Below are 23,992 nucleotides of genomic sequence, written 5' to 3'. Positions count from 1 at the left end.
CAAAAGATTTTTTGGTAGGTCCTTTTTTGCACGCATAGTGTTAGCGTTTCTTGTAAAAGATCTTCTGCAAGAGTTATATTAAGTTTGATTAAGTCTTTACTACGTGCAGCAATTGATTTTTTTTCAGGAGTTTCTTCTTGCTTTCCTAGATACACTTCAACATGGCAGGAGAAAAATGTAATCGCAAATTTCCCATATTTACTGGGTATGTACCAGTTTTCTGTAAAATTATCAACTACATCGCGAATAGGAGCAAGTTTATCATGTATTTCTCTCTCTGCTGTTGTAGAAATATCATCAAATCGAAGTGATTAAAATATATTGCAGTATTTGCTACGACTCCGACAAGCTTGATAGATAGGTCTTAATAAATATTTCTTTGTGGAAGACCGCAAATTAATTCGGTTTTCTTTTGGTTCTCTAAATCTTCCAGATAAAATTTTATACTATCATAGCACGTAATTCCACAACGTCTTTATCATGATTCCATGAAATTGTTTTTTATTAGTCAAGTTTACGATCTCGTCCGATAAAAATAAAGAAAAACAATACAGAATTCTCTTCTTTTACCTGTATGTATGTATATAGCCTTTCTCAGTTTCATCGATATCTTCGTTTTCCTCACTGGATAAAATTCTGTCCCCATTTAAATTCATCACCTTCGTCATTTTCTTCTTCTGAAGAAGAGATAAGAGCAGCAAGATTTCTTCGTCAGATAAGCACTTTTTACATGCCCTTCTATAAGTCGCACACACTACTTTACGTAAGAAAACGTAACAATGTCAACTGAATAGGTATATAATTATTTTCTAGTATTTTCAGTAGCTCTAAACATGCAAGAAAAGTAAGCCGCGAGGATCAAAATAACTTAAAACGCAGAATACCTAAACTAGTAATTTTTGCTTGTGTTTTAACAGGGAATTGTAGGAGAACTCTCATTAGGAAAAAAATCTATCAAATTTATTCTAAAAGTTATAAAAGAAAATGTAAATATTTTTCAATTTTGACCCTCTTTCAGTTATGTGAAACAACTCAAATCGATAATCTTTCGCTTTTTCTTGGGTAGTAAAGGATACCATTATGAAGCATTATCCATAACCACCTGAAAGATATTTTACCATTTATCCATAGTAATCTTTAGGTCGAGTCCTCAATAAATACTATTGTGGGAATCCATCTTTGACGTGTACAAGTACCAATTTCCTTGCGAGTTTCCACTTGCGCTGTTGCCATTCTTTTCAGATGATATCCCCGAAACATCCCGGAACATCCGATTGTTCCCAAACCCGTGCGGTAAAATCCCGGAAATGTCCGAAGTGTTTCAGATCGGTGAGAACCGAACCTAACGTAGTAAAATGACACTTTCTATATATATATATATATATATATATATATATATATATATATATATACAGGGTTTTTCACTTAAAACTCCGCACGCCAATAAGTCCAAAACGAAAAGAAATATTTAATTTATGTAAAAAGTAGTCAAAGTGTGGGGTCAAGTAGATATTTCCTAAAGTTTAAAAAATTCGACGCCTGCAAAGAGCTGGGCGTCGCGACGCGTCGAAAAATTATTCGATTGCAGAGACTTTGGAAATACGCGCATACAAAAGTACATATTATTTAAAAACTTTTTTGTTGGTTACTCAAACTTATTTACTTTACCCGTTTCTAAGTTATACCGATTTAAAGTAAACATTTCTTGATTAATAAAAAATGTGATTAACGCTTATTTTTACAAATATGCCATGAATGTTAGTTACTATGGCAACCATTGTCACATTTTGTCACAAGAAATATCCAAATTTGTTCGGTTTAAAAAAAACTAAGAATTATTATGTGAAAATGGTGCAATTTAGCAATGAGGAAAAAGTAGACATGTTACTGGTGTTTGGAGAATGCAGATGCAATTGTAGAGAAGCAAAAAGAGTTTACGCACGGCGTTATCCGCATAGAAGAGTCCCCGATGCAAAAACCTTTTCAAGTTTATGTAAAAACTTAAGAGAATATGGCAGCTTCATAAAACCTAAAAGAGATAGGAACAGGACGGCTACAAATAATGAAAATACTGCTGCTGTAATTCAGCAGGTTGATAATAACCCCAAGATATCCCTATCAGAGATAAAAGAAAATACCGGTGTTAATATAAGTTCTTCGTGGAGAATTCTACATAGAAACTCTTTTCACCCGTACAAAAGTAAACTAGTTCATAAACTAGAACCAGGCGATTATGCTAGAAGAATGTATTTCTTAGCGACATTGTCCAATTTGTATATCCAAGATGCAAATTTTCTCTCGAAAATTTTATGGAGCGACGAAAGTCGATTTCAAAATAATGGAATCGTTAATAGACACAACTATCGTTTTTGGTCCGAAAACCATCCTCGTTCGATTACAGAAAGAGGTAACCCACGAATTTTTAGTATCAATGTCTGGTGCGGCATATTAAATGGATTCCTTATTGGACCTTACTTTTACGAAGGAACTTTAAATGCAGATCGCTATTTAAGATTTCTTCAAACTACACTTCCGGAACTATTAGAAGAAGTGCCTCTTGACACTAGAATGAATATGTGGCTACAGCAGGATGGAGCGCCTGCACATAATGCCCAAATAGTAACGAGGTATTTGGACCGAGAATATCCCAATAGATGGTTTGGTACTAATGGACCGGTAAGGTGGCCGGCGAGGTCCCCGGACATTACACCACCATTATTTTCTTTGGGGCTACCTAAAAAACGTTATCTATGAAGAACCTATCGAAGATATGGCTGATCTCATTAACAAAATTAGTGCAGCGTGTGCCGCTATCACAAGAAGGACTCTCCTGCAAGTGACCCAAGCTCATCTGTTAAAAAGTTTTTGATAGTTGTGTTCGAGCAGATGGACATAATTTTGAACAAAATTTTTGAAATGTCTTATTATGTAGTTAATTGCAATAATAATTTTGGTTATTAACTTGTAGGTATTTTACTGTTTTTTCATTTATTTATCATGTTATCAGGACTAAATCGATAAAAAATAATAAATAAAATCATACTAAAATAGTTGAAATCTATTGTTTGTAATTGCACTTAAAACAACTGCGATAACAATGGCATTCATGGCATACTTGTAAAAATAAGCGTTAATCACATTTTTTATTAATCAAGAAATTTTTTAAATTGGTATAACTTAGAAACGGGTAAAGTAAATAAGTTTGAGTAAATAACAAAAAAGTTTTTAAATAATATGTACTTTTGTATGCGCGTATTTCCAAAGTCTCTGCAATCGAATAATTTTTCGACGCGTCGCGACGCCCAGCTCTTTGCAGGCGTCGAATTTTTTAAACTTTAGGAAATATCTACTTGACCCCACACTTTGACTACTTTTTACATAAATTAAATATTTCTTTTCGTTTTGGAGTTATTGGCGTGCGGAGTTTTAAGTGAAAAACCCTGTATATATATATATATATATATATATATATATATATATATATATATATATATATATATATATATATATATATATATATATATATATATATATATATATATATATATATATATATATATATATATATATATATATATATATATATGTTTTGTTTTACTCCTTCACAGATGGAACTATGTGTATTGGTGGTAATCCGGGTGTTCATCCGTTCGTTGTTTGACCCTGGAGTAGGATCATTCGCCTGACGTTTATATATATATATATATATATATATATATATATATATATATATATATATATATATATATATATATATATATATATATATATATATATATATATATATATATATATATATATATATATATATATATAATTAGGTATTTTCCCGAGGAAGTAGAAAATAAATATTATGCAACAAGTGTGGTAAACGGCATTTGAATCACTAGTTGAAGAAGTGACTTAATAAGTTTACTAAACGTTAGTTTTGAGTACATTTTTGCAAAACAACACAAATAAATAAAACCTCCGAAAACATCCGATTGCTACCAAAGCCGTGCGGTAATATCCCGGAAATGTCCGAAGTGGCTCGAATCCATGAGAAACGAAACTGATATGGCACAGTGTGCAATTAGGTATTTTATGGACGGGAGTGGAAAAACTCTTTTTGGTTCATTGATTATTACAGGCTTTATCCTTGGAACGAATATCGGTTTCCAAACAGATGTTGATTCTTTTATTTGATTCTCGTATGGGCTACATGTTAGTGTCCCCCACCCACCCTCTTTGGCAACGCGAAGTCAACCGACTCCCAATGTAAAATTGGCGGTGCGAAAATACGAAATTTTCCGCCGGCATCTTTGAGTGGTGCCGCTCCGACATAATTGGTCTGGGGTCGCTTATCAGACTCGAAACACACCACCACACGCTTTAAATACACCGCCGTGTTAATCGCTCGACTTGACGTGGAAACTCCACCCTCCCGTCCGGAAAACAACCGCAAGGAATTTAATTCGACCGTGTTTTTCCGGAACACTAATTAAAAAATTAACCCCGCGCGCGACGCTGGTCCCGGGGTTAACGCGGGATGTTAGCTCGCTTAAAAAACCTGCAACGATACAAAGGATGGCACGAATGAATTTTACCGTGGCAATTAGGGTTTTCTCTCGATGTCGGAACTCGAGGTTAACTTGTCTAGATTAATTATCTACCTTTTTTTTTGTGCAATTATCCGGTTCAAAACAGGACCTCGTCTAAACAAGAGTATTCTAAAATTTTCAAAAAAAATCACTGTGATAAACTTCTTTCTTTTTTGAACAAAAACATGGCGCCCTCTCTTGGCGACGATACGGCTTCTGCAAAGTATTTTCTACTGTATGGGATGCCTAGCATATACAGGTTGTCCCGAAATAAGTTGACTAAACTATAATAGCATGTTCTACATCCAAAATGGGAATTAGTCGAGAAAAGCTGCTCACAGGCCCTAAAAGAAATGGACCGGAAAATAGTTGTTTGTTAATATTTTCGAAGCAGGTTCAGAAACGCATCTAAAAACACTACAATAACCCTATGACTTTATTTTCAGATTTTACCTAAAAGTACAGAATTTAAGACCTCAACCATCAATGGATTCTCAACCAGCAAGATGGTTTGGTTGTGGTTGGTAAATGTTCTTGTTCGCAAAATTTTCATCTAATCCGCTTCTTACACCCTTCCCAAAGTGATAAATTGGTTAAGGCTTTCGCGGCCCGTTGATAAGCTATTATCTTGATTCGGGTTTAAAGGCCGTCGTCGATTGGAATTACTTCCTAACGTTTCGCTAGCACGAGTGGCGAGCTTCTTCAGAGGTCCTTCCATCTCCGATGTTGGACGTAGACTGAAGATTTCTTCTGCGCAGGTTGTATTTATGCCGATTGGTGGTGGGCGGGGCCTGTTCCGCTTCGGTTGGTCTCGGGATATCGATCGGTACTGCTCGGGCGTTCCTAAGGATCGGGTTCCAGATTTGGTTGAGTCTAAGGGTCTCCTCCTTTCGGTTGAAATTGTGTGGGTGTTTTTGTATCTCAATGGCTTCCCAGACTAGTCTGTTGTGATAGCCGTTGACCGATGCTAGTAACTTACAGCTCTCAAAGTGTATCCTGTGTTCCCCGCTGCTCAGTGCGTGTTCAGCTACTGCAGACTTCTCTGTATGTCCTAGCCTGCAGCTTGCTTTATGCTCCTTAAGTCTCGTTCCCATTGATCTCTTGGTAGTCCCGATGTAGACCTTTAGGAAGTAATTCCAATCGACGACGGCCTTTAAACCCGAATCAAGATAATACCTTCCCAAAGTGCTCCATTATGCTGAAATAACATGTTCAAGAGCCTGTGATTGTGTTTTCCTTCAGCTTCAACACCATCTACTAGAATACATTTTCATAGACCTAGTTTTCCAATATTGCAACTATCCAACAATTGTGTCGTGTAAATATTTTCCAACTATTCTCAATAACATATAATGAGTTTGTATTGGAATCAAAAAGCAGTAGTAAGAATTGGACCGCATCTCAGCGACGAGATGCGTCAGGGATGCATTCTGTCGCCTTTGTTGTTCAACCTGTATTCAATTTTTTGACGAGGCCATGAGCGACAACATGCCAGGAGTGATCATAAATGGTAAAACTGTTAATAACATCAGATACGCCGATGACACTTTAATCGTTGCAAATACCAACGAAGATCTGCAATTGTCGATGAATCAGATTACTAACTCGTGTGCTCACTACGGACTTAAAGTAAATGTTAATAAAATTAAATATATGAACATCAGTAAACATGTCTCACCTCAGGATGATGGCATATATGTGGAAGGTGCACCTCTGGAACGAGCTGGGAGGTTGACGTACTTGGGCAGTAACATCAACGACTAATGGAACCCATCTAATGAAATTAAAATTAGAATAGAAAAAGCAAGAGCAGCATTCGTAAAAATGAAAAAAGTTCTCTGTAACCATAATCTAACATTGAAACTGCGAATGACAATAGTTAAATGTTACGTACTTCCGGTTCTCATATATGGGATGGAGTCATGGGCACTCACTGACGCGACCATCAAGCGTCTAGAGGCGTTCGAAATGTAGATGTACAGTCGTCTACTCAAGACCAGCTGGGTGGAAAGAGCGAATAACGCAGTAGTACTGTAGCGAATGAGCAATAATTTTAACCATCAAGCAGCGTAAGCTAGAATACTTTGGACATATTATGCGTCACCCTGATAAGTATGCCATACTGCACCTCATAATGGAGGGAAAAGTGAATAGCAGGAGAGGCCCTGGAAAGAGAAGAACATCAGGGTTGAAAAATCTAAGACAATGGTATGAAAAATTCTCGATCGAACGTGCAGCTGTTAATAAAACAATGATTGTCAACATGGTGGCCAGCCCGACACCAAACGATCGTTAAACGGTCACGACACTATAAGAAGAAGATATAAATAAGTAATATTATTAATAATAATGGCATTCATTGTCCAACAGTTCACACCCATTACAGAACAATATGTAAAAAAACAGTGGCAATAGAAGAAACGAGAAGGAATGAAAAAAAAGGAAAACTCAATAAAATCTCTCTCTTATAACATTGTTGTTTGGGTATTATAAAGTGTTATTATAAGACTAGCCGAAAGTCAATCTTTAAAAAGAAAAGATTGTCACTGTGACCACAAGAATTAAAAAAAATAAACTATCACCGGTTTACATCTCTACAGTTCTATTCCCGAGCAATTAAAACACATCAATCAATCAAACAGTCAATCAAAAAGTTCGAAAAACACTTTAGAACATTTTTGTTAAATTTGTTAAAATTGTCCGTTTACCTTGCTTGTATCTTGTATCTAGCTCCCACTTGCCTCCTAAATAGCGAATCAAACCAGTCATATTCGCTGCTACTCATAACAGCGCCTGTTTAAAACAGATTTATTTAAAACAGTCTTCCACAAAATGTCTGCTGAGTCGATTGCTTTGAGCAGCTGTGCCTAAAGAAACTGGCAAAACCCAAATGTATGCAGATGACTACTCATTTTCGTGAGATAAAATTTTCGAAAGCTGTCAATTCATAAATAATGATCTAGAAATCATTAATAGGGTGTCCCTAGAACATTCACTCCATCTAAATCCAAAAAATCTATAGCAATACGTCAACTAGTTGAAATAAAAGTATCTGAAAATGGAGGCAAAAAACCTTGGACTTATGCTTGACAAGAAGCTAAGCCAATATATTAAAAAATCCATTGCCCACTTCAAATGCTTATATGGTTCTAAAAATATTTTAAATCAATCATTAAAAAAGATCCTGTGTGATTCAATAGTTTTATCTTCTTTTGACCACTGTTATGTCGTCTATGACCCATGTCTGACATCGGCTGCCTCAGAGCGGATTCAAGAAATCCAGGAATACTGTCTAAGATTCATTTTTGGGATTAAACGCGGCAGTTAGTTAGTCATAACCTGAAGGAAGTCCGATGGCTTTATATGAAAAATTGACGATATTGACGAAATATGTAATCTTTATCACAAAATTATAAGAGTAAAGTCTCCACGCTATCTTTTAAAAAAAATCAGCTTTCGCACGGACGCTCGCAGTTTAAATTTAAGATTTAAAGGCCTGCTCACCCCTCCACGTCGCACCTCTGGAATTTTTGAAAGATCCTTTACATATGACATGGCTGAAACATATTATCCATTGGATCAGTCTCTTAAATTGCTAATACCTTTTCCACACGCATGCGTGAAGTATTATTATCATTAAATATTTAAGTAATCTCCACTGTAAACTATTTCCCTCTGCACAGATAGTAATGGGTATTTTTTTTTTCGATGTTTAAAACTTTACACACAGCAGTTAATTCGATTAACCATGGAACTTTTTCGCACCACGTTTACTCTTATTGATAACACTCGCATCCCCAGAGACGCCGTACAGATGAAGCTATTGTTGCTGTAGAGCGTAGCACTGAGGAAGACCCGAATGAGTCCACTTTATTGAAGATTTTGCGGAAGGAACTTGGTTTACGTGTTTACAAAATCCAACTCGTGCAAGAATTGAAGCCAAACGATCATCAAGTAATGCGTAGATTCGTCGAATGAGCCCAAAACGAGGTTGCCGTTGTTCCCGATTTTCATAAGCGAATTTTGTTTAGCGATGAAGCGAATTTCTGGTTGAATGGCTACGTTAACAAACAAAACTGCCGTATTTGGAGCGAAGCTAATCCTCAAGTGTATGTCGAAACACCGTTACATCCGGAAAAACTGACTGTTTGGTGCGCTTTATGGGCGGGTGGAATCATTGGTCCGTACTTCTTCAAAAACGATGGTGGCCAGAACGTTACAGTCAATGGTGATCGGTATAGAGCTATGATTACTAACTCTTTCATTCCTGAATTGAATACAAGACGGCGCAACATGTCACACAGTTCGTGCCACAATCGATTTATTGAGAGACACGTTTGGTGACCGCCTAATTTCACGTTCACCGCTAGATTACTTTCTGTGGGGCTATGTAAAGTCATTGGTCTATGCTGATAAGCCACAAACGCTTGACCATTTGGAAGACAACATTCGAAGTGTTGTTGTCGATATACGGCCACAAATATTGAAAAAAGTAATCGAAAATTGGACGTCCAGATTGGGCTACATCCGCGCCAGCCGTGGCGGTCATATGCCAGAAATCATATTTAAAATGTAATGCCACAAGATTATCTTTCGGATAAATAAAATTCATGTCAATCGAATAATCCATCGTTGTTTTATTGCAACTTGAAGTTCAATACATCAAAAAAAAAACACCCCTTACTAGGTTTTTTTTTTCTATTCTTTTCATGTGCATTTTTCCTGCCTAGCGCTGCTACCTTCTTCTTCGGATAGGTTTAAAAACGAAGGGTCAAACATATTATTTTGTTCATCTGAATCGTGTCCTTTTCATTGTATATTTGAAACTAAAGTCGGTGCTGAAACGCATTCTACTCTGTACCTGCTTGATCCAGGGGGGCGGAGCTAACTGAGTGTCTCGGATCACTGACTCACATATTGGTGACAGATAAAGACCTGAGGGGCCATTAAGAATATTTGGTTGCTTATAGATTTCTATATATTCTCCGATTTTTTGTTGGTAGAAGCCCCCCCTCAAGCATAAATAAGCAGCTACACAGTGGAATGCGAATGCGAGTTTCACAGGATTACGGGCGAAATGTCAGCAAATCCAATTCAACCACAACCGACTAAGCAAGAATCCAGTTCTGTAAATAGTATTCCAGTAGCCCGTGGAAGATTCTTTGAAAACTTGAAACTTCTATTGTTTTTATTTGCCTTAACCACCCAACATTTCGAACAGATGAATCACTGTCACTTAATGCAATGTGGAACGTCAAAGCTCCTTTAATTTCAACGCAAAGCCTTGAAGGAACCATAAGGCCCTCTTCTACTCGAAACAGCTTTTCCAAAAAGGGCTGCAAAAATGGTGATTCTTTAGAAGGCTGTGCTTTCTGAAAGTGAACAGGATCTGTAGGAAACACCTCTCTCCAAAAATGCCTGTCCAAAGCTGCTTTCTCTATTTATACTCTTTTCTATAGTATTTGGGGTTTCACGGAGCGTGCCGATTCTCGTCGACGTTGTTGCGAACTTAAACAACTTCATTATTAATGTTGTCGTTTATTATTCAATGCAGGCGTTTTGAAAATTGAAGGAAATATCCGGAAAGGGGGGTGTGGGGTTTATTACCGTCTTCGATGAAATCTATAACGTTTATTGTATAGGGGCGATAAAACGGGTGATAAATTCGAGGATTGAGTTTAATTGCGCGGATTGTTCTGGCGTTACATGTGACGTTTTTCCCCCTTTTGAAATGTTTCATGCGCATTTTAAAATCAACAAAAAAGGTAGTGTACACATGGGTCAAGAAATATTTCGAATACTATATGGTGAATCGAGAAGATGTTCTGGCAATAAGGGCGTTCAACTTATTTATAAATCTCCCTTACATCTTTTATTCATGAATCTCCCTCTCCCTCCCATAATTTGTGGAAACTTGCCCTTTTTTATAATATTCATAATATTATTACTTTGATGCTATTTACAAATCTGCTCGATTCCTTCTGCTTGATGTGTTGAAAAAGTAAGATGACTTTAAAGTTTTAACAAAAAGTATTTATTTCTTTATCAAAATTAATGTCGTCCCCTTTAAAGTAATCCCCCAGATGTAATAAACTTGTGAGAATGTTTTTTCCAATCCCCGAAGCACTTCCGGTAAGCACTTTCCTTGAGTTCTTCCACCGATTTTTTCTTTATCTCCGTAATGGTTCCAACTCTCCCTCCTTTTATGGGTTTCTTCAATATTGGGAACAGGAAAAACTTCTGGGGTTGTTTTTGGCCAGAAAGTTAGACCCAAGCAGGTGCACTATACATAACTTCAAGTTGATGTACTACGTCACGATAATCAAAGAAAACAGTAAGCAAAATCTTGACATTTGATTGAACTTGACTTGCTTTTTTTGGATAGTTTTGGTTAGTTACTTCTCTAATAGTAATTCGACTATTTTTCAACACCATTTGCGTCACTTTTCATCAGTTGTTAGCGTGCTGGGGCATCCGGAGCTAGGTTCGTCATCGGCGTCTTCTCGGCCATCTCGGAACAGTTTGTACCACTAACAAACATTTTTTTTGCCCAAAGTAGATTCGCCATATGTCGTTGTCAACATGTCAAGTGTTTTTTTGTTCCATTTTTTTGACATAAACATATGTTTAAAACAATTCAAAATCACTTGAACAAATCATATTCTTAAGAACTGCACCCTTTAACTATTTGCGTAATTATCTGTAATTACCTTCGACCAAAGTGATAAAAACGTCTCTTGGCACTTCTAGTTTAATTTGTAGTTGCCCAAAACAACACTAGAAAGAGAAATTTCCAATTATCTCAAGAGAGACGATTCATTTATTATATTCGCTTGTAACGGGAAATAAATTGATTTCACGCATGCCAAAACAAATATTTTATGCAAAAATTTCCAAAAAATATCGATCCCAGCAGAGGCGGTGTTAAGCACTTTCGACCTAAGAAATGGGGAAAGTCAAAGGAGTGTTTTTTTTTCTTTAACGTAACTTCGCGCCAATTTTAATTGCATCGTCGCGGGAACAAAAGATCGAGAAAAATGGCCCATTATGCGGTGTATCTTATTGTTTTTCACCCACTTAAATTCCGACAAACGGTCCATTAAGGGAAAATTAATAATTCTTGTTCTATTCGCCGCGACGCGGACGTCGGTAGAATTTCTAACGAGGCCCGTAAAAGTGCCGCAGGGCAGGGCCGGCCTAGCGGAAAAAAAAATTTAGAAGGTCCAACCTCCAACCACAATCGCAAATTAAACCCTACGAAATCATTTGCCATGATTTTCGGAAGTAAAAACAAAACCTTAACATCAAAGTTAATTGCATTAAATTAAAATTTATAAATACTGCTATGACTATGACTCCAGTCAAACGACATTCAAACATTCAACCAGAAGTGCGCATCATGGCTAAACAAAATTCGCTTTCGACGAATCTACGCCTTACTTGATGATCGTTTGGCTTCAATTCTTGCACGAGTTGGATTTTGTAAGCACGAAAACCAAGATCCTTCCGCAAAATCTTCCATAAAGTGGATGGACACGGATCCAATTCCTGTGCTCGATGGCGGATGGACTCATTCGGGTCTTCCTCAATGCTACGCTCTACAGCAGCAATAGCTTCTTCTGTACGCACCGTACGGCGTCTCTGGGGATGCGAGTTATCAACAAGACTAAACGTGGTGCGAAAACGTTCCATGGTTAATCGAATTAACTGCTCTGATGGATCATTTTGTCGACGATGAAATGGTCGTAGTGCGCGATACGTATTCCGCACAAAACCGTTATTTTCGAAATGAAATTGCACTATTTGCAAGCGTTGTTCAGGCGTGAGTCTATTCATGATGAATTGCCAAACCAAACTGAGAATAAATCATTTGAGAGCTGGTAAATCGGTCGCCATCTTGAACAGTAATACCAACTTAAAGTGCTATACATCGAAAAAAACACCCATTAGAATAGAGTCTGGTTTACGAGCAAAACTGGCTCTGTTTTTCACCTTAAATAATTAATAATATATATAATTATGAATTAAACAAATAGGTCTGGATTATGGACTTTTATTGATTTTTGGAGCATTCAAATTTGCTTTTTAATGCTATTATTTTCTTTAATACTAATTACTGTTCTGCTGCTGGTAAACACTGTTCTGAGAAGAAACAGTCTTAATAGGTTTTTTTTTACTGCGACAAAGTTTTTTGCTTGAGTGAATCAGAGTAGTTACCGTACACTTTACTGATTAGAAACGAAAATGATCTTTGAAAAAAATCTGTTTTATGTCTTAGAATTTTGAACCTTTGAAGGTTTCCAGTTTAGTTAGTCTTTCGCATGAAACCAAACATCGAACTATGATAGAAAGAATATAAATGCAATTTGATTTCTACATATTCCTAAACTGGAGATGTTGCAAAACACCCACGGACTACGAATTTAATTTCATATTCCAAATTATTTCCGTAACTTGCACCTCCTCTTTGCTGCGGTTAAATTTGTTGCTCACATTAGCATCTATTAATAAGGCGGTTTTATCTTATGCTAGTTAACTTACACCTCACTACCTCTTTTCAGTTTCCAACTATTTGACGAAAATTATTCTATTGCATCCATATGAGTCCGTTATTGATATCTAATGGTCGTAATTGATATCTTCATTACCGAGCGAGCTATAGGCTGTTTTTAAATTTTGGATCATTTTTTAAAATTACACACGATTTAATAGAACTTTCTGATTTCATATTTTATTTATTTATTTATTTATTTTTAGCACTTGGCTATTTACATAAGCAAGTAAAATTTGCATTAACAAAAACTATAAACTTCGCAAATACCCCGTAAGTCTGTTCTTGAACACTCTTGGGCAAGGCGCGCCCTTAATATTATCCGGCAGTTCATTAAAATTACAAACACCATCGTAGAATATAGTTTTCTGTAAATGTGTTGTTTTTACCATAGAAACATTGAAGTGCTGATTGGAACGTATATTATATTGACCTTTTTTCCAGCCATAATTTAAGATAGCCTGGTTTGTGATCGTGCGCAATTCCATAAACCAACATTAAACTTGCTCTTCTAATGAACTGCCCGACATTTAGCCAATTTAGCTGGTCTAACATACTCTTTATAGGAGTATATCTATCACAGTTCAGGATGATTCTCATAACCCTATTTTGTTGTAACTGTAACTTATTTAAATCTTCTTTTGTACAAGATATACGCAATGAACAAACACACGAAAAATGAGGCAAAATTATACTATTATACACTAACATCCTAGTCCACTGCGATAAAAACGGCGATACACGGTTAAAAACCCTATTTTCTTACCAATTTTTTTGCGTAGATATTCAACATGATTACTAAAGCATAATTGTGGATTCAAGATCACCCCTAAATATTTAATTTCGGAAACAAACTCGATTTTATTACCCTGTATATCCACAGAATACCCCGACTTATAAAATTTTTCACAGTTAACCTTAGAACCGATAACCAAGCACTTGGTTTTGGAGCTATTTAATCTCAGTTTATTTTGACACAGCCATTTGTAGAAATACTGCATTTCGGTGTTCAGTTTGATAGCTATTTCTTTGCAATCGTTTCCAGAGACTGGCAATATGGCAATCACAGTATTAACAAATGCCGTTGTTGACCCCATTTCATCATTTCTGCCATGAAATATGATAGATGATGGATCTCTTATATCTTATAATTTTAAGGACAACGAATCAGAAATTGTGTGAGTTGAATTTGAAGGCAGTCTGGTAAAAAAGGAACCATTACTTATAGAAAAAATGAATAATGAATAATGTGAACCTAATACTATGTAGATAACGAACAATTTTTGTTTTTTTTTCTTTCCTTTCTTAAATGGACTTTAGGAATATGTTTTTCCTGTTAAAACACTCAAATTACCACCGGATCTATCGTGGTAACGGGAGTAACCGATACCTTTTGCGCCTCCTTCTATACTCAGTTTTAATTTTTGGTCATCTGGCTCCAGAACCAGAAATATTGTATTGTAAGCGCCGTCATTAGGAGACGTCGCCCTACAGCAATTTTGGGCATTTTTAACTTCTTTCTTTCCCGTCACGTAACGCGATCTCTTTTGTTTCAGTACCGGGGGGATCAAGAAGTCGACGACTGGCTCCCAGCAAGAAGATGAGTCACCACTTCTAGCAGACTAATTTTTCCGTATTCACCTGCCGCATCCGTATACCCGTAGACAATCAGTTGTTCTGTTCCGGTGTTGTCGCTTCCTCCCTTCCCACCCCACTTTTAAATTTTAGGTTCTAGCCGCAGAAGCCATTTCGAAAATGTTATCGCTGCTGATATTTATTGTATAGCCACTTGGCAGTGTAATACTAATAAATGCATATTTCGCACTGTATATGATTCGTTAAGTCCGATCGGCGGAGCGAGGGAAAGGAGGAACACGGGAGAAAGAAAGATCGGTAGACAAAAACGCATATCTTAGCATCACTGTATATTATTTGAAAGGCGCCGACATTGCGCTGGCTTTATGTAGCGTCTGCGGCCCTCTTGGTTGCGCGGTCGTCAGCTCTCCTGGTAAAGATACGAAAATTAAATATCAAAACATAAATTCAAAAACAATGGATAAGACATTAACGACTCTGGTATAAAAAATAAACCCAAATGACTGGCCTAAACTGGTGGTTTTACGGGGTAAATAAATAGTGCTCTAAATTTTTAGATACGGAGTTATTTTGAAAACTGTCCTGAATATGGATTTTACTTAAGAACTTAGGAAACTTAGGAACAAACTAAACATGTGTTTTTTTTATAGAACACCCTGTATTTCTTTCCGTAATTGCATTAGGCTTGTTGTGGGTTTTTTAAAAGTACGTAACATCTAAAAGTTATACCAATACAAAGCACATTATAATTATTTTTTTATGGGTAAGTCACAGAACACGCTGTATGTTTTTAATAATTCCATAGCTTTTCAAAATACGTAACTGATAAGAGCTATTTCAAATACAAAGCATGCATCTTTAATAATAACTTTTTTTTTGTCAGTAGGCTATGAAAAAATGGTTTTGGTTAGTTACATACACAAGTTTATTTTGAAAAACCATTTAATTCTCCAGAATTTTTAACAGGAGACTCAACTTGGATCACCCTTTATAATCTACAAGTTACCGTTTGAGAGGAAAGAGAGTATCTCGACTATTTTCCTATACCTTCACGCCTCCACTTTTCTATTTTGCCTACCGGAAAATTGCTTCCGTGCAAAAACGAATTATTTCACGCTGTACGGACTTTTAAAGCTTATAAAGAAAACTCAGTCTCTTGTCAGGAAGTCGATGAAAACTCACGGTTTGCGTAATAGCGCAGCGTCGTCGTCCAGCAAATCAGATCTAAGTTGGGAAAAGGTTCCAGAGAAGAGCGTCACGAAGAAAACGACGAAAAGAAGAAACAGCTTGGCTACCTTCATGGTTGTTGTGTTGTACTACCATCTCCACGGGGGTTGGCTGTCGCTTTTATAAGTCTCCCAATTTGCGGTAATTAGTAGTTGCTCCTGTCAATTATTGAAGAAAGGATATGCTGCTAATTGCGTGCGTTTGGGTTTTCCGGTTCTAATTGGAACCGATAGTGGAACAATTTTAATAATAACATAAAAATAATAATAACATAAAAAGTTTACCATAGACCTTACGAATGATTTGTGACATATTCAATTCCTGGAGCTTCTTATATTTCCCTATTAGAAGTCTAATAATGAAATGTCGGGCAACTTAGCTTTATGATGAGTATACAACTTCCACTATAATGCCGTCGTGTTCTCGCACTTCTAGCCCAAAAGTATTATCTTCTTAATGCTAAGACAAATTTTTCCAAAATGTTCTTCAAATACACGTAATAAATCAATTTTTCAAATCAAATTTTCCCTTATTAAAATATTAAATAAATATATTATAAATTATATAAATGTTATTAACTCTGTACGTATGTGACGAACGGTGGTTCAAATAAACAAAATAAAATATTTCGGGAGTCTGGATTTGAACCTATCCTATCCTGAAAGATGCACATTTAAAACAAACAAGAAAATTGTAAGATTTGAGCAAAGGTAGCATCAACCATAACATTGCAAGCGGGTGTGTAGGTAAAAAAAATTCTATTAAATCTACGGTTTTCAAGGAGACTCTTTACCTAACCATGGGCAAAACTCAAAAACGTCTCTTTTCATCTCCAAGTTCACGTATTTGCCTCATCTTTGTCTTAGAAGACTTAATTTAACTTTCCTTAGAAGTTAAAAGTTTACTGGATGTGTTGCATATTGTACTTTTTTTACGACCCTGAATTTTTGAGTACATTTTCGCAAAACAACACAAATACATTCATTGACATGACCGTCAGAATTGACAAACGTCAAAATTCAAGCCGTGCCGGAAAATCTCCGGAAACACCCGATTGCTCCCAAACCCGTGTGATAAAATCCCGGAAATGACCGAAGCGCCTCGCATCCGTGAAAAACGAAACTGACTTGGTATTAATTAATTCATAGCTGATGCAGTTTCATTAAACTAATAATAATAATATAATCTTTATTTAGCATTTTGCTACATAAAAAATACAAAATACAAATTCTAAATATAAAATATAAAATTTGCAGATAAACGGAAACCAAAAGCCAAACACAGAAATCAGAATTATGACAATACATGACGTCTTAAAAGTCTTTTAAATTCATTAAGAGCCTTTATGTAATATAGAGTTTTGTACTTGACTAGAATAACATTCTCTTAACATAAAATTACCACAATTCCTTGTATTATAAGAATGAATGTCTCTGAAATAGGTAACTTTTTCACAAACATAATTAGGAACACACTGCTATTAATTTTAAAAATAAATACATAGGCATTAAACATTACTTTTTGTTTTGCAGACAAGAAATTAAGAACAATCAACATGCTTTGAATTGGCGTATATCTGTTACACTTTAATATATTTCTCATGGCCCTATTTTGAACAATCTGCAATTGTTCTAATTTATAATTAGGCAATTTGAACGAAAGTGTTGAACAAAATTCTAAATGGGGAGCAACTAGGCTGTTATACAATAATATTTTGGTGTCAATTGACAAATTTTTACCCTTTTCTAGATATAAAATTAATCTTTTTAGAAAATTCATTCATCATGAAATCGGCATGTGTATGAAACGTCAAATTTGAGTCAGATATTTAGTTTTGTTTTCATGAATTAATTTTTTCTTGTTAATATTAATGTTTACATCGAAATTTAATTTACTACATTTTTATCCCGTTTACCAAAAATATAAAATTTTGACTTGTCCGTGTTTATACAAAGGTTATTGCACAGCCATTCAAAAGCTCACAATAAAAATCATGGTGCCATCCGCAAATAATACCGCTTTAGTATCATCTAAAATATTTACAATATCGTTTATGTACATAACAAACAACAATGGTCCCAAAACTGTCCCCTGAGGGACACCATGATTTTACAGTTATGTTTCGTTTTTTGTACCCTATCTGTTAAATACGAACAAAGCCATTTATACGCTGTTCCCTTAATACCCATTTCGTACAATTTTCTTAACAGTCTAGTTCTACTTATTGTTTCGAAAGCACGCTTGAAATCCAAAAATACCCCCAATACCCCCCAAGCCCCTCAAGAAATCATCACAGACAGTAACGACGACAGATTCGCATGAATGTTTGGAGCGAAAGCCCGACTGAAATATTGTTTACGTCACAATAGCATTGCAGCTGCTGTTTCACCACCTCAAGAACCTTCTCATAAACTGGAACGGTATCCTTCTTCTTCTTTAAGTGCCGTCTTCGTTGCGAAGGTTGGCAATCATCAGTGCTATTCGTATTCGTGACACAGCCGACCGAAATAGTTGGTTTGTGGTGCACCCGAACCAGTCACGTAAGTTTCTCATCCATGAGTGACGCCTTCTTCCTACACTTCTCTTTCCTTGAATTTTTCCTTGTAATATCAGTCGGAGTAGTTGGCACTTTTCTCCTCTCATGACGTGTCCAAGACGTGTCCACGTCGGATGCGTCATGAGAGGAACGGTATTAATTGGTCTAAATTCTTGACATAGCTTGGTGTTCGGAACCTCCTGTACAGGGATCACCATTGATGTCTTGCATGCCTCCGGAAAAATCCCACTCGTAAGTGAGATGTTCACAATGTCCAACAATCGATTTCCAACAACTGCACAGGCATCAATCAATACACTCTTTGAGATACCACACTCATCATCAGTCACATTTTTAAATTCTCTTATTATTTTTAGGTCCTACATAGTTATGGTCTTAAACCGATTTATTTCTCCATAAGTTGGTATATTAGTGATATCATTCACAGCTTGGGCTAGCGGAATGCCGGTCAAAATATTTTGAACACTGTCTATAAAATACCTATTAAATTCATTAGCTATATCTTGCTTAAGTGAAACAACTCGCTGGCCAAACTGCAACTCATCGGGAAATATACCTTTTTTATTTAGAGAGTTTGTTTTATTTCTATCAATAATATCTTTGAAATATCTGTCTTTTTCTAATTTAATGCAGCTTACAACGCAATTTCTCTCTTTTTTGTATGCACGCCATGTATCATCATCCCGTGAAATCGTTCAATTCATCCAAATAACCAAAAATTTAGCATTTTCCAACTGTGGAGGATGATATAGAATACTACATAGATATTTTGACCCAAATAGCACTATTCCCACAGACAACATCCATACATAATTCTGTACACAAGGTACATTCTTTAATTTGTACTTTACATCACACCTTATCAATGCCATCACTCCTCCAGTTCTTCTATTATTGGTGACGCACTTGTATCCATCAATACACAACTCACTGTGATGAATATCCTCAGATACATGAGTTTCAGACAAAAACACTGCTTTTGGCTTCCAGTCATTAATGAGAACCATTATTGTTCAGATATCCCTGACAATTAAAGTAAATTACTCCAGAATTTAAGGCGATGTTAGTGTATAATTGTCTTTGTGAATAATTTTCACAATGATCGCAAATTTTTCATGAAATACAACTCACATTTCCAAAATCGTCTTTTCTAATATGCATTTAGTCTTTATGCTTTTTAATTTTTTTTATCGTTAATTCGTTTCTCGACAAGCAGAATTTATTTTGACAATACAGTGAATAATACATATTTTTTATATAAGATAAATTATGATCTCTCGATATGAATAACAAGTTTTTTAAAATAAATTCTAATTCACCTGTTAAATAAAAAAATTAAATTTCCACAAATTTTTGAAAAAGCGTCCAATCTCATTTGTTTTAATTTTTAAGAGTTAGATAGGCGTTTTTAAGGTCTTCCCGACAGCACCTTGATTTCAGGGTGCGCGAATATTTGTATTGTATTGAACCGCTTAATTTTTGTCAACAGGGCCTAGAAATAAAAAAAAAGGGTTTTTTGTCATTTTTATTAAATCTTCTTTAGATATTTTGTTGAAATTTGGTAAGGGCGCACAACGCGTAGAAGTACTTTTTTCGGGGCCCGTGACGTAGGAGTAAATATGACACTGAATATTTTAATCGATAAAACTAGTACGCCACTGCCTTAAAAACAAAAGCATTATTAAAGTCGTTATTCCTTTGTTAGTAAAAGTGATTACTTGACTTTGAGCGAGGAACACAGAGCAAGGAAAGGTCGGTCAATAAAAACGCTGGTTAGAGTCACATTTTAATAAGTATAAGGATTTTATCGGCCTGGCCTCTCATCAGCTTCCCTGAAATAAATAGAAAATAATTATCAATTATTTATTGAAAAAAAAAACCTAAATAAGCTTTAGCGGCTGTGGTACTTTTTTTAGAAATACTCAATGATATCCATCTGCAGTACTGCAAGAAATAAACACTAAACTGAAACGAAAAGTGCACAGAAATGTCATAGCAATCTCGTGTTGTAATATGTAATGTAATGTAATACCCTTTGCAGGTGAAAACTGGTCTGCATAAGAGGTATTCCAAATACAAATACATCTTTAATAAATTCTTTTTTTTTTATTTCTTCTTGCCTCCTATTCTTACTGCTATGTTACCCAATATGATAATTCTGTCAAATAGTAGTGTATTATAAATGGGCATCAAATATTGCATACACACACAGACATACACAAACATATGGTTATGTATAGTATGTATATATAGTAATAGATTTTAACAAAGCCGTTGACATGATAAACAATGACATTCTCATTTAAATTCTTCATCGCATATCATTCAGTGAAGTGCCTTGTAAATTCGTTTCATCCCTTTTAGGTGACAGAACACAAAAAGTAATAGCCATCGAATTAACCTCTAGTCCTAAGTGGACTCTTGTTTGCGATTTTTGCATCCAAGTTTATAAGCTTAAAGTTTATAATCATCTTTATGTTGATCACTCTCAACTGTACTTTTCTTTTTCTCAGATATGCCTTAAAGAAGCAAGTAACAGTATTAATTCTGATTTGGATAGATTATACGATTCTGTAACTAATAATATTTGGAAACAACAAAAACTCTTTACCACAAAATTACATTTCAGAAGGATGTCCACAACTACAAACATTACAGACTTTTCCCTGACGTTATTCGCCCTGAAAAGTAAGTTAATAAATTGCCTTTTTGGGTGGACGTTGTCTGATTCTTTGTATCTATCAATTTTATGCTAAAATTTGGTCTGTAACAGTATCTGGTTGTGCCAGATGCATGTGATTGTTATCAATAATTAAAGAAATAAAACTATTTACTATTGTTATTAATATTATTAAAATTTCTCTTTTATTTAGAATGTAACAGTCTATTTTTAAATGCTTACAGCAACCATTCGCTGGAAGAGAACATTTTGCTTATCAGTTAATACCCATTAATGTTTAATTTATATTCATTCGTTCATTGGCATCAAAATAATTTTGTCGTAATATCTGTAAATGACGATGGAGCCAACTTTTATAGAAGCGATTTGGACCAAATGTTAATATTTTATATTCGGATTAATTATTCTATGTTTCAATATATAATCTACTGCTTCAGTTTTAAAGAAAATAAAGTTTTGTTTTAACAACACGTTTTATATTTACCTATTTTGCTTATCGGAAAATTGCTGTAAAGAAAACGCAGTTTTTTGTCACGAGGACGATGAACACTTACAATTCTCGGACTAGGGCAGCATCGCTGTCCAGCAAATCAGATCGACGTGCGGAGAAGGCCCCAGAGAAGAGCGCCACGAAGAAAACGACGAAAAGAAGAAACAGCTTGTCTACCTTCATGGTCGTTGTGTTGTAGTTCTATCTCCTTGGGGGTTCGCTGTCGCTTTTATAAGTCTTATAATTTGCGGTAATTAGTATTAGCTCTTGTCAATTATTGAAGCAACGATAAGCTAATTAGCTGTGTGCGGGTGTTTCGGTTCTAATTGGAACCGATAGTGCAAAAATGTTTGCCCATGTTTACTGGGTTCGTACAGAAACGACACGTTGTGAAAACCAACACCGAGGAAGCACAATGCAAAATAAAGATCGAAAAAATTTTTTATAAAAAGTTCCGCTGGTTGAGCAAATAAATTCAAGATAGATCAGATAGATGCTCATAAAATACAAATGTTTATATACTAGCATAAAGACTAAATACAAATTTCAATTAAAAAAATTGGAATATTTTAATATCACTCTAGATAGCTACTTCTTATCTCGACACATTTTCCACTAACTTATAAAATTGACCGTACACCGTCACCCGACAGAAAAGTCTAATATTGGAACTCTAAGGTATTAAGAAAAAATTAGGCAAAATTTTCGAAAATTGTCAAACACACGTATTGGTTTAAATTTTGCATTATAAAATATTTTTTCTACTCCCGTCTGTAAAATATCTAATTACCTAGAGTACGGGTAAGTCAGTTTCGTTTGCCACGGATCCGAGCCACTTCGGACATTTCCGGGATTTTACCGCACGGCTTGAATTTTGACGTTTGGCAATTCTGACGATCATATCAATGGAAACTAATACACTGAAAAATATTATGTAATATATCAGACAATTTAAATACTACGTACTATAAGCACAATTAAAATCTAGTGGACTAGTCGCTAAGTAAAGTAACATTTATAATTAAAGTTCCCACAGAAATTTTACATGCCGTCAACATGAACTTTACAACTGTTATATTAAAATTTTTACCATTTTCAAATATCCATGTCTCATCAGAAAAAAAAATTGAAGGTTAGGACCTGCTTTTTCTCGCTAATACAATCTTAAATTGAATCCTCTTAAAACCTATGTCGTTAGATGATTTTTCTTCCAATTACAGTCTTTTTCTTTAAACGAATCACTTAATGATCCATTGTAAAAGAGACAACAATAGCAGAACCCTCTTATACCCTCTTAAAAATTTCATCCTTCTAAAAGCAACATTTGACAACTCTATCATTGGATAATTTTTCTTCCAACTACAGTTTTTTTCTTTAAATAAACTACTTTATGATCAATTGTAAAAGTTAAATAAACAACATTGCCTATATTGCGTTGTTTATTTGACATATCCAGCAATACAACTCTCTCTCTCTCTCTGTCTAACGTACACAACGTACACAGTTAAAAAGAGGCAACAATATCAGAACCGATCGGAACGATAAACGAATAGGTTTAATGACAACTGGTAAATATTTTGTTTGAATAGTACGAAATTTAGCAATCTGTTATGATTTTTAATTTGTTAACTTGTGATTTTTCCTGATGGCCGTATTGGTATTATTGGTATTAAAGGGGGGCGCCCTCGCGGGCGTCCAAGCACTTAGGCCACCAGATGGGCCCGTTGTGCCCCCTGATGGCCGTATAAAAAGTATAGTAAGCAACATGTTTGGTATACTCTTTATCTCACTCGTTTATTAAGCACTCGCTCCGCTCTTGCCAAATATACTCGTGAGTCAAATGCCGTTTTGTTGCATAATATGCTACTTCACAATTTTCGTAATCCTCATTGTGGCACATGCGTAAAAGAATATCTTTCATGACAAACTTCTTAACATTTATACACTGTTATTGACAGATGCATACAAAAACGTATATCCTGATTATTTTGTAAAATCCAAAACTAATAGAAAACAATAATTATTAATATTTAAAATTTTTGTTGATGTTAATGGTACTTCTCTCTTGACACACTCTCAAATTTTTCCTAATTCACTAACACCCCGTGAATTTTATTTAACATTTTGGACACACTGTATATTTAAACACACTGTAAATTTAAAATAAATCATGAGTGTATTTAATAATTACAAAAGTCATAATATGAAATAAATTGTAATCACGTGATACGAGTAATGATTTTTTTAAATAAATGCTAATTCACATTTTGAAATAAGCGCCAACAGATGTGAAAAAAAAAAAACGGGCTTT

The 23,992-nt window shown here is 35.3% G+C and overlaps 1 protein-coding gene and 2 long non-coding RNA genes across 5 annotated transcripts in view; 1 reads left to right on the top strand and 2 right to left on the bottom strand.

The window, feature by feature from the left end:
* Window positions 1–14,949, top strand: part of LOC132702295 (uncharacterized) — a 70,183-nt gene extending 55,234 nt beyond the window's left edge. For both annotated transcript variants that reach the window (XM_060670843.1, XM_060670844.1), the window contains exon 5: window positions 14,688–14,949. In XM_060670843.1, the coding sequence (XP_060526826.1) occupies window positions 14,688–14,735 (48 nt within the window). In that variant the 3' untranslated portion in view covers window positions 14,736–14,949. The remainder of the gene's footprint in view (window positions 1–14,687) is intronic.
* Window positions 14,950–15,043: 94 nt separating this feature from the next.
* LOC132702474 (uncharacterized) lies at window positions 15,044–16,051 on the bottom strand. The gene is made up of 2 exons (XR_009618886.1): window positions 15,910–16,051; window positions 15,044–15,136 (listed from the first exon to the last, which is right to left on the bottom strand). It is a non-coding gene; the product is annotated as an uncharacterized LOC132702474 (long non-coding RNA).
* A 4,233-nt stretch (window positions 16,052–20,284) lies between these two features.
* Window positions 20,285–22,955, bottom strand: LOC132702209 (uncharacterized). Of its 2 annotated transcripts, XR_009618867.1 has the most exons (3): window positions 22,472–22,486; window positions 21,746–21,918; window positions 20,285–20,343 (listed from the first exon to the last, which is right to left on the bottom strand). It is a non-coding gene; the product is annotated as an uncharacterized LOC132702209 (long non-coding RNA). The 2 variants fall into 2 exon arrangements; XR_009618866.1 differs by having other exon boundaries at window positions 21,746–22,955.
* Between the last annotated feature and the right edge of the window lie 1,037 nt (window positions 22,956–23,992).

The sequence above is a fragment of the Cylas formicarius genome, unplaced genomic scaffold (genome assembly GCF_029955315.1).
Source record: "Cylas formicarius isolate icCylForm1 unplaced genomic scaffold, icCylForm1.1 PGA_scaffold_5__7_contigs__length_24384050, whole genome shotgun sequence".
Classification (NCBI taxonomy): Eukaryota; Metazoa; Arthropoda; class Insecta; order Coleoptera; family Brentidae; genus Cylas; species Cylas formicarius.
Note: the sequence above shows the minus strand (reverse complement) of the source record. Positions and strands in the feature narration are given on the sequence as shown.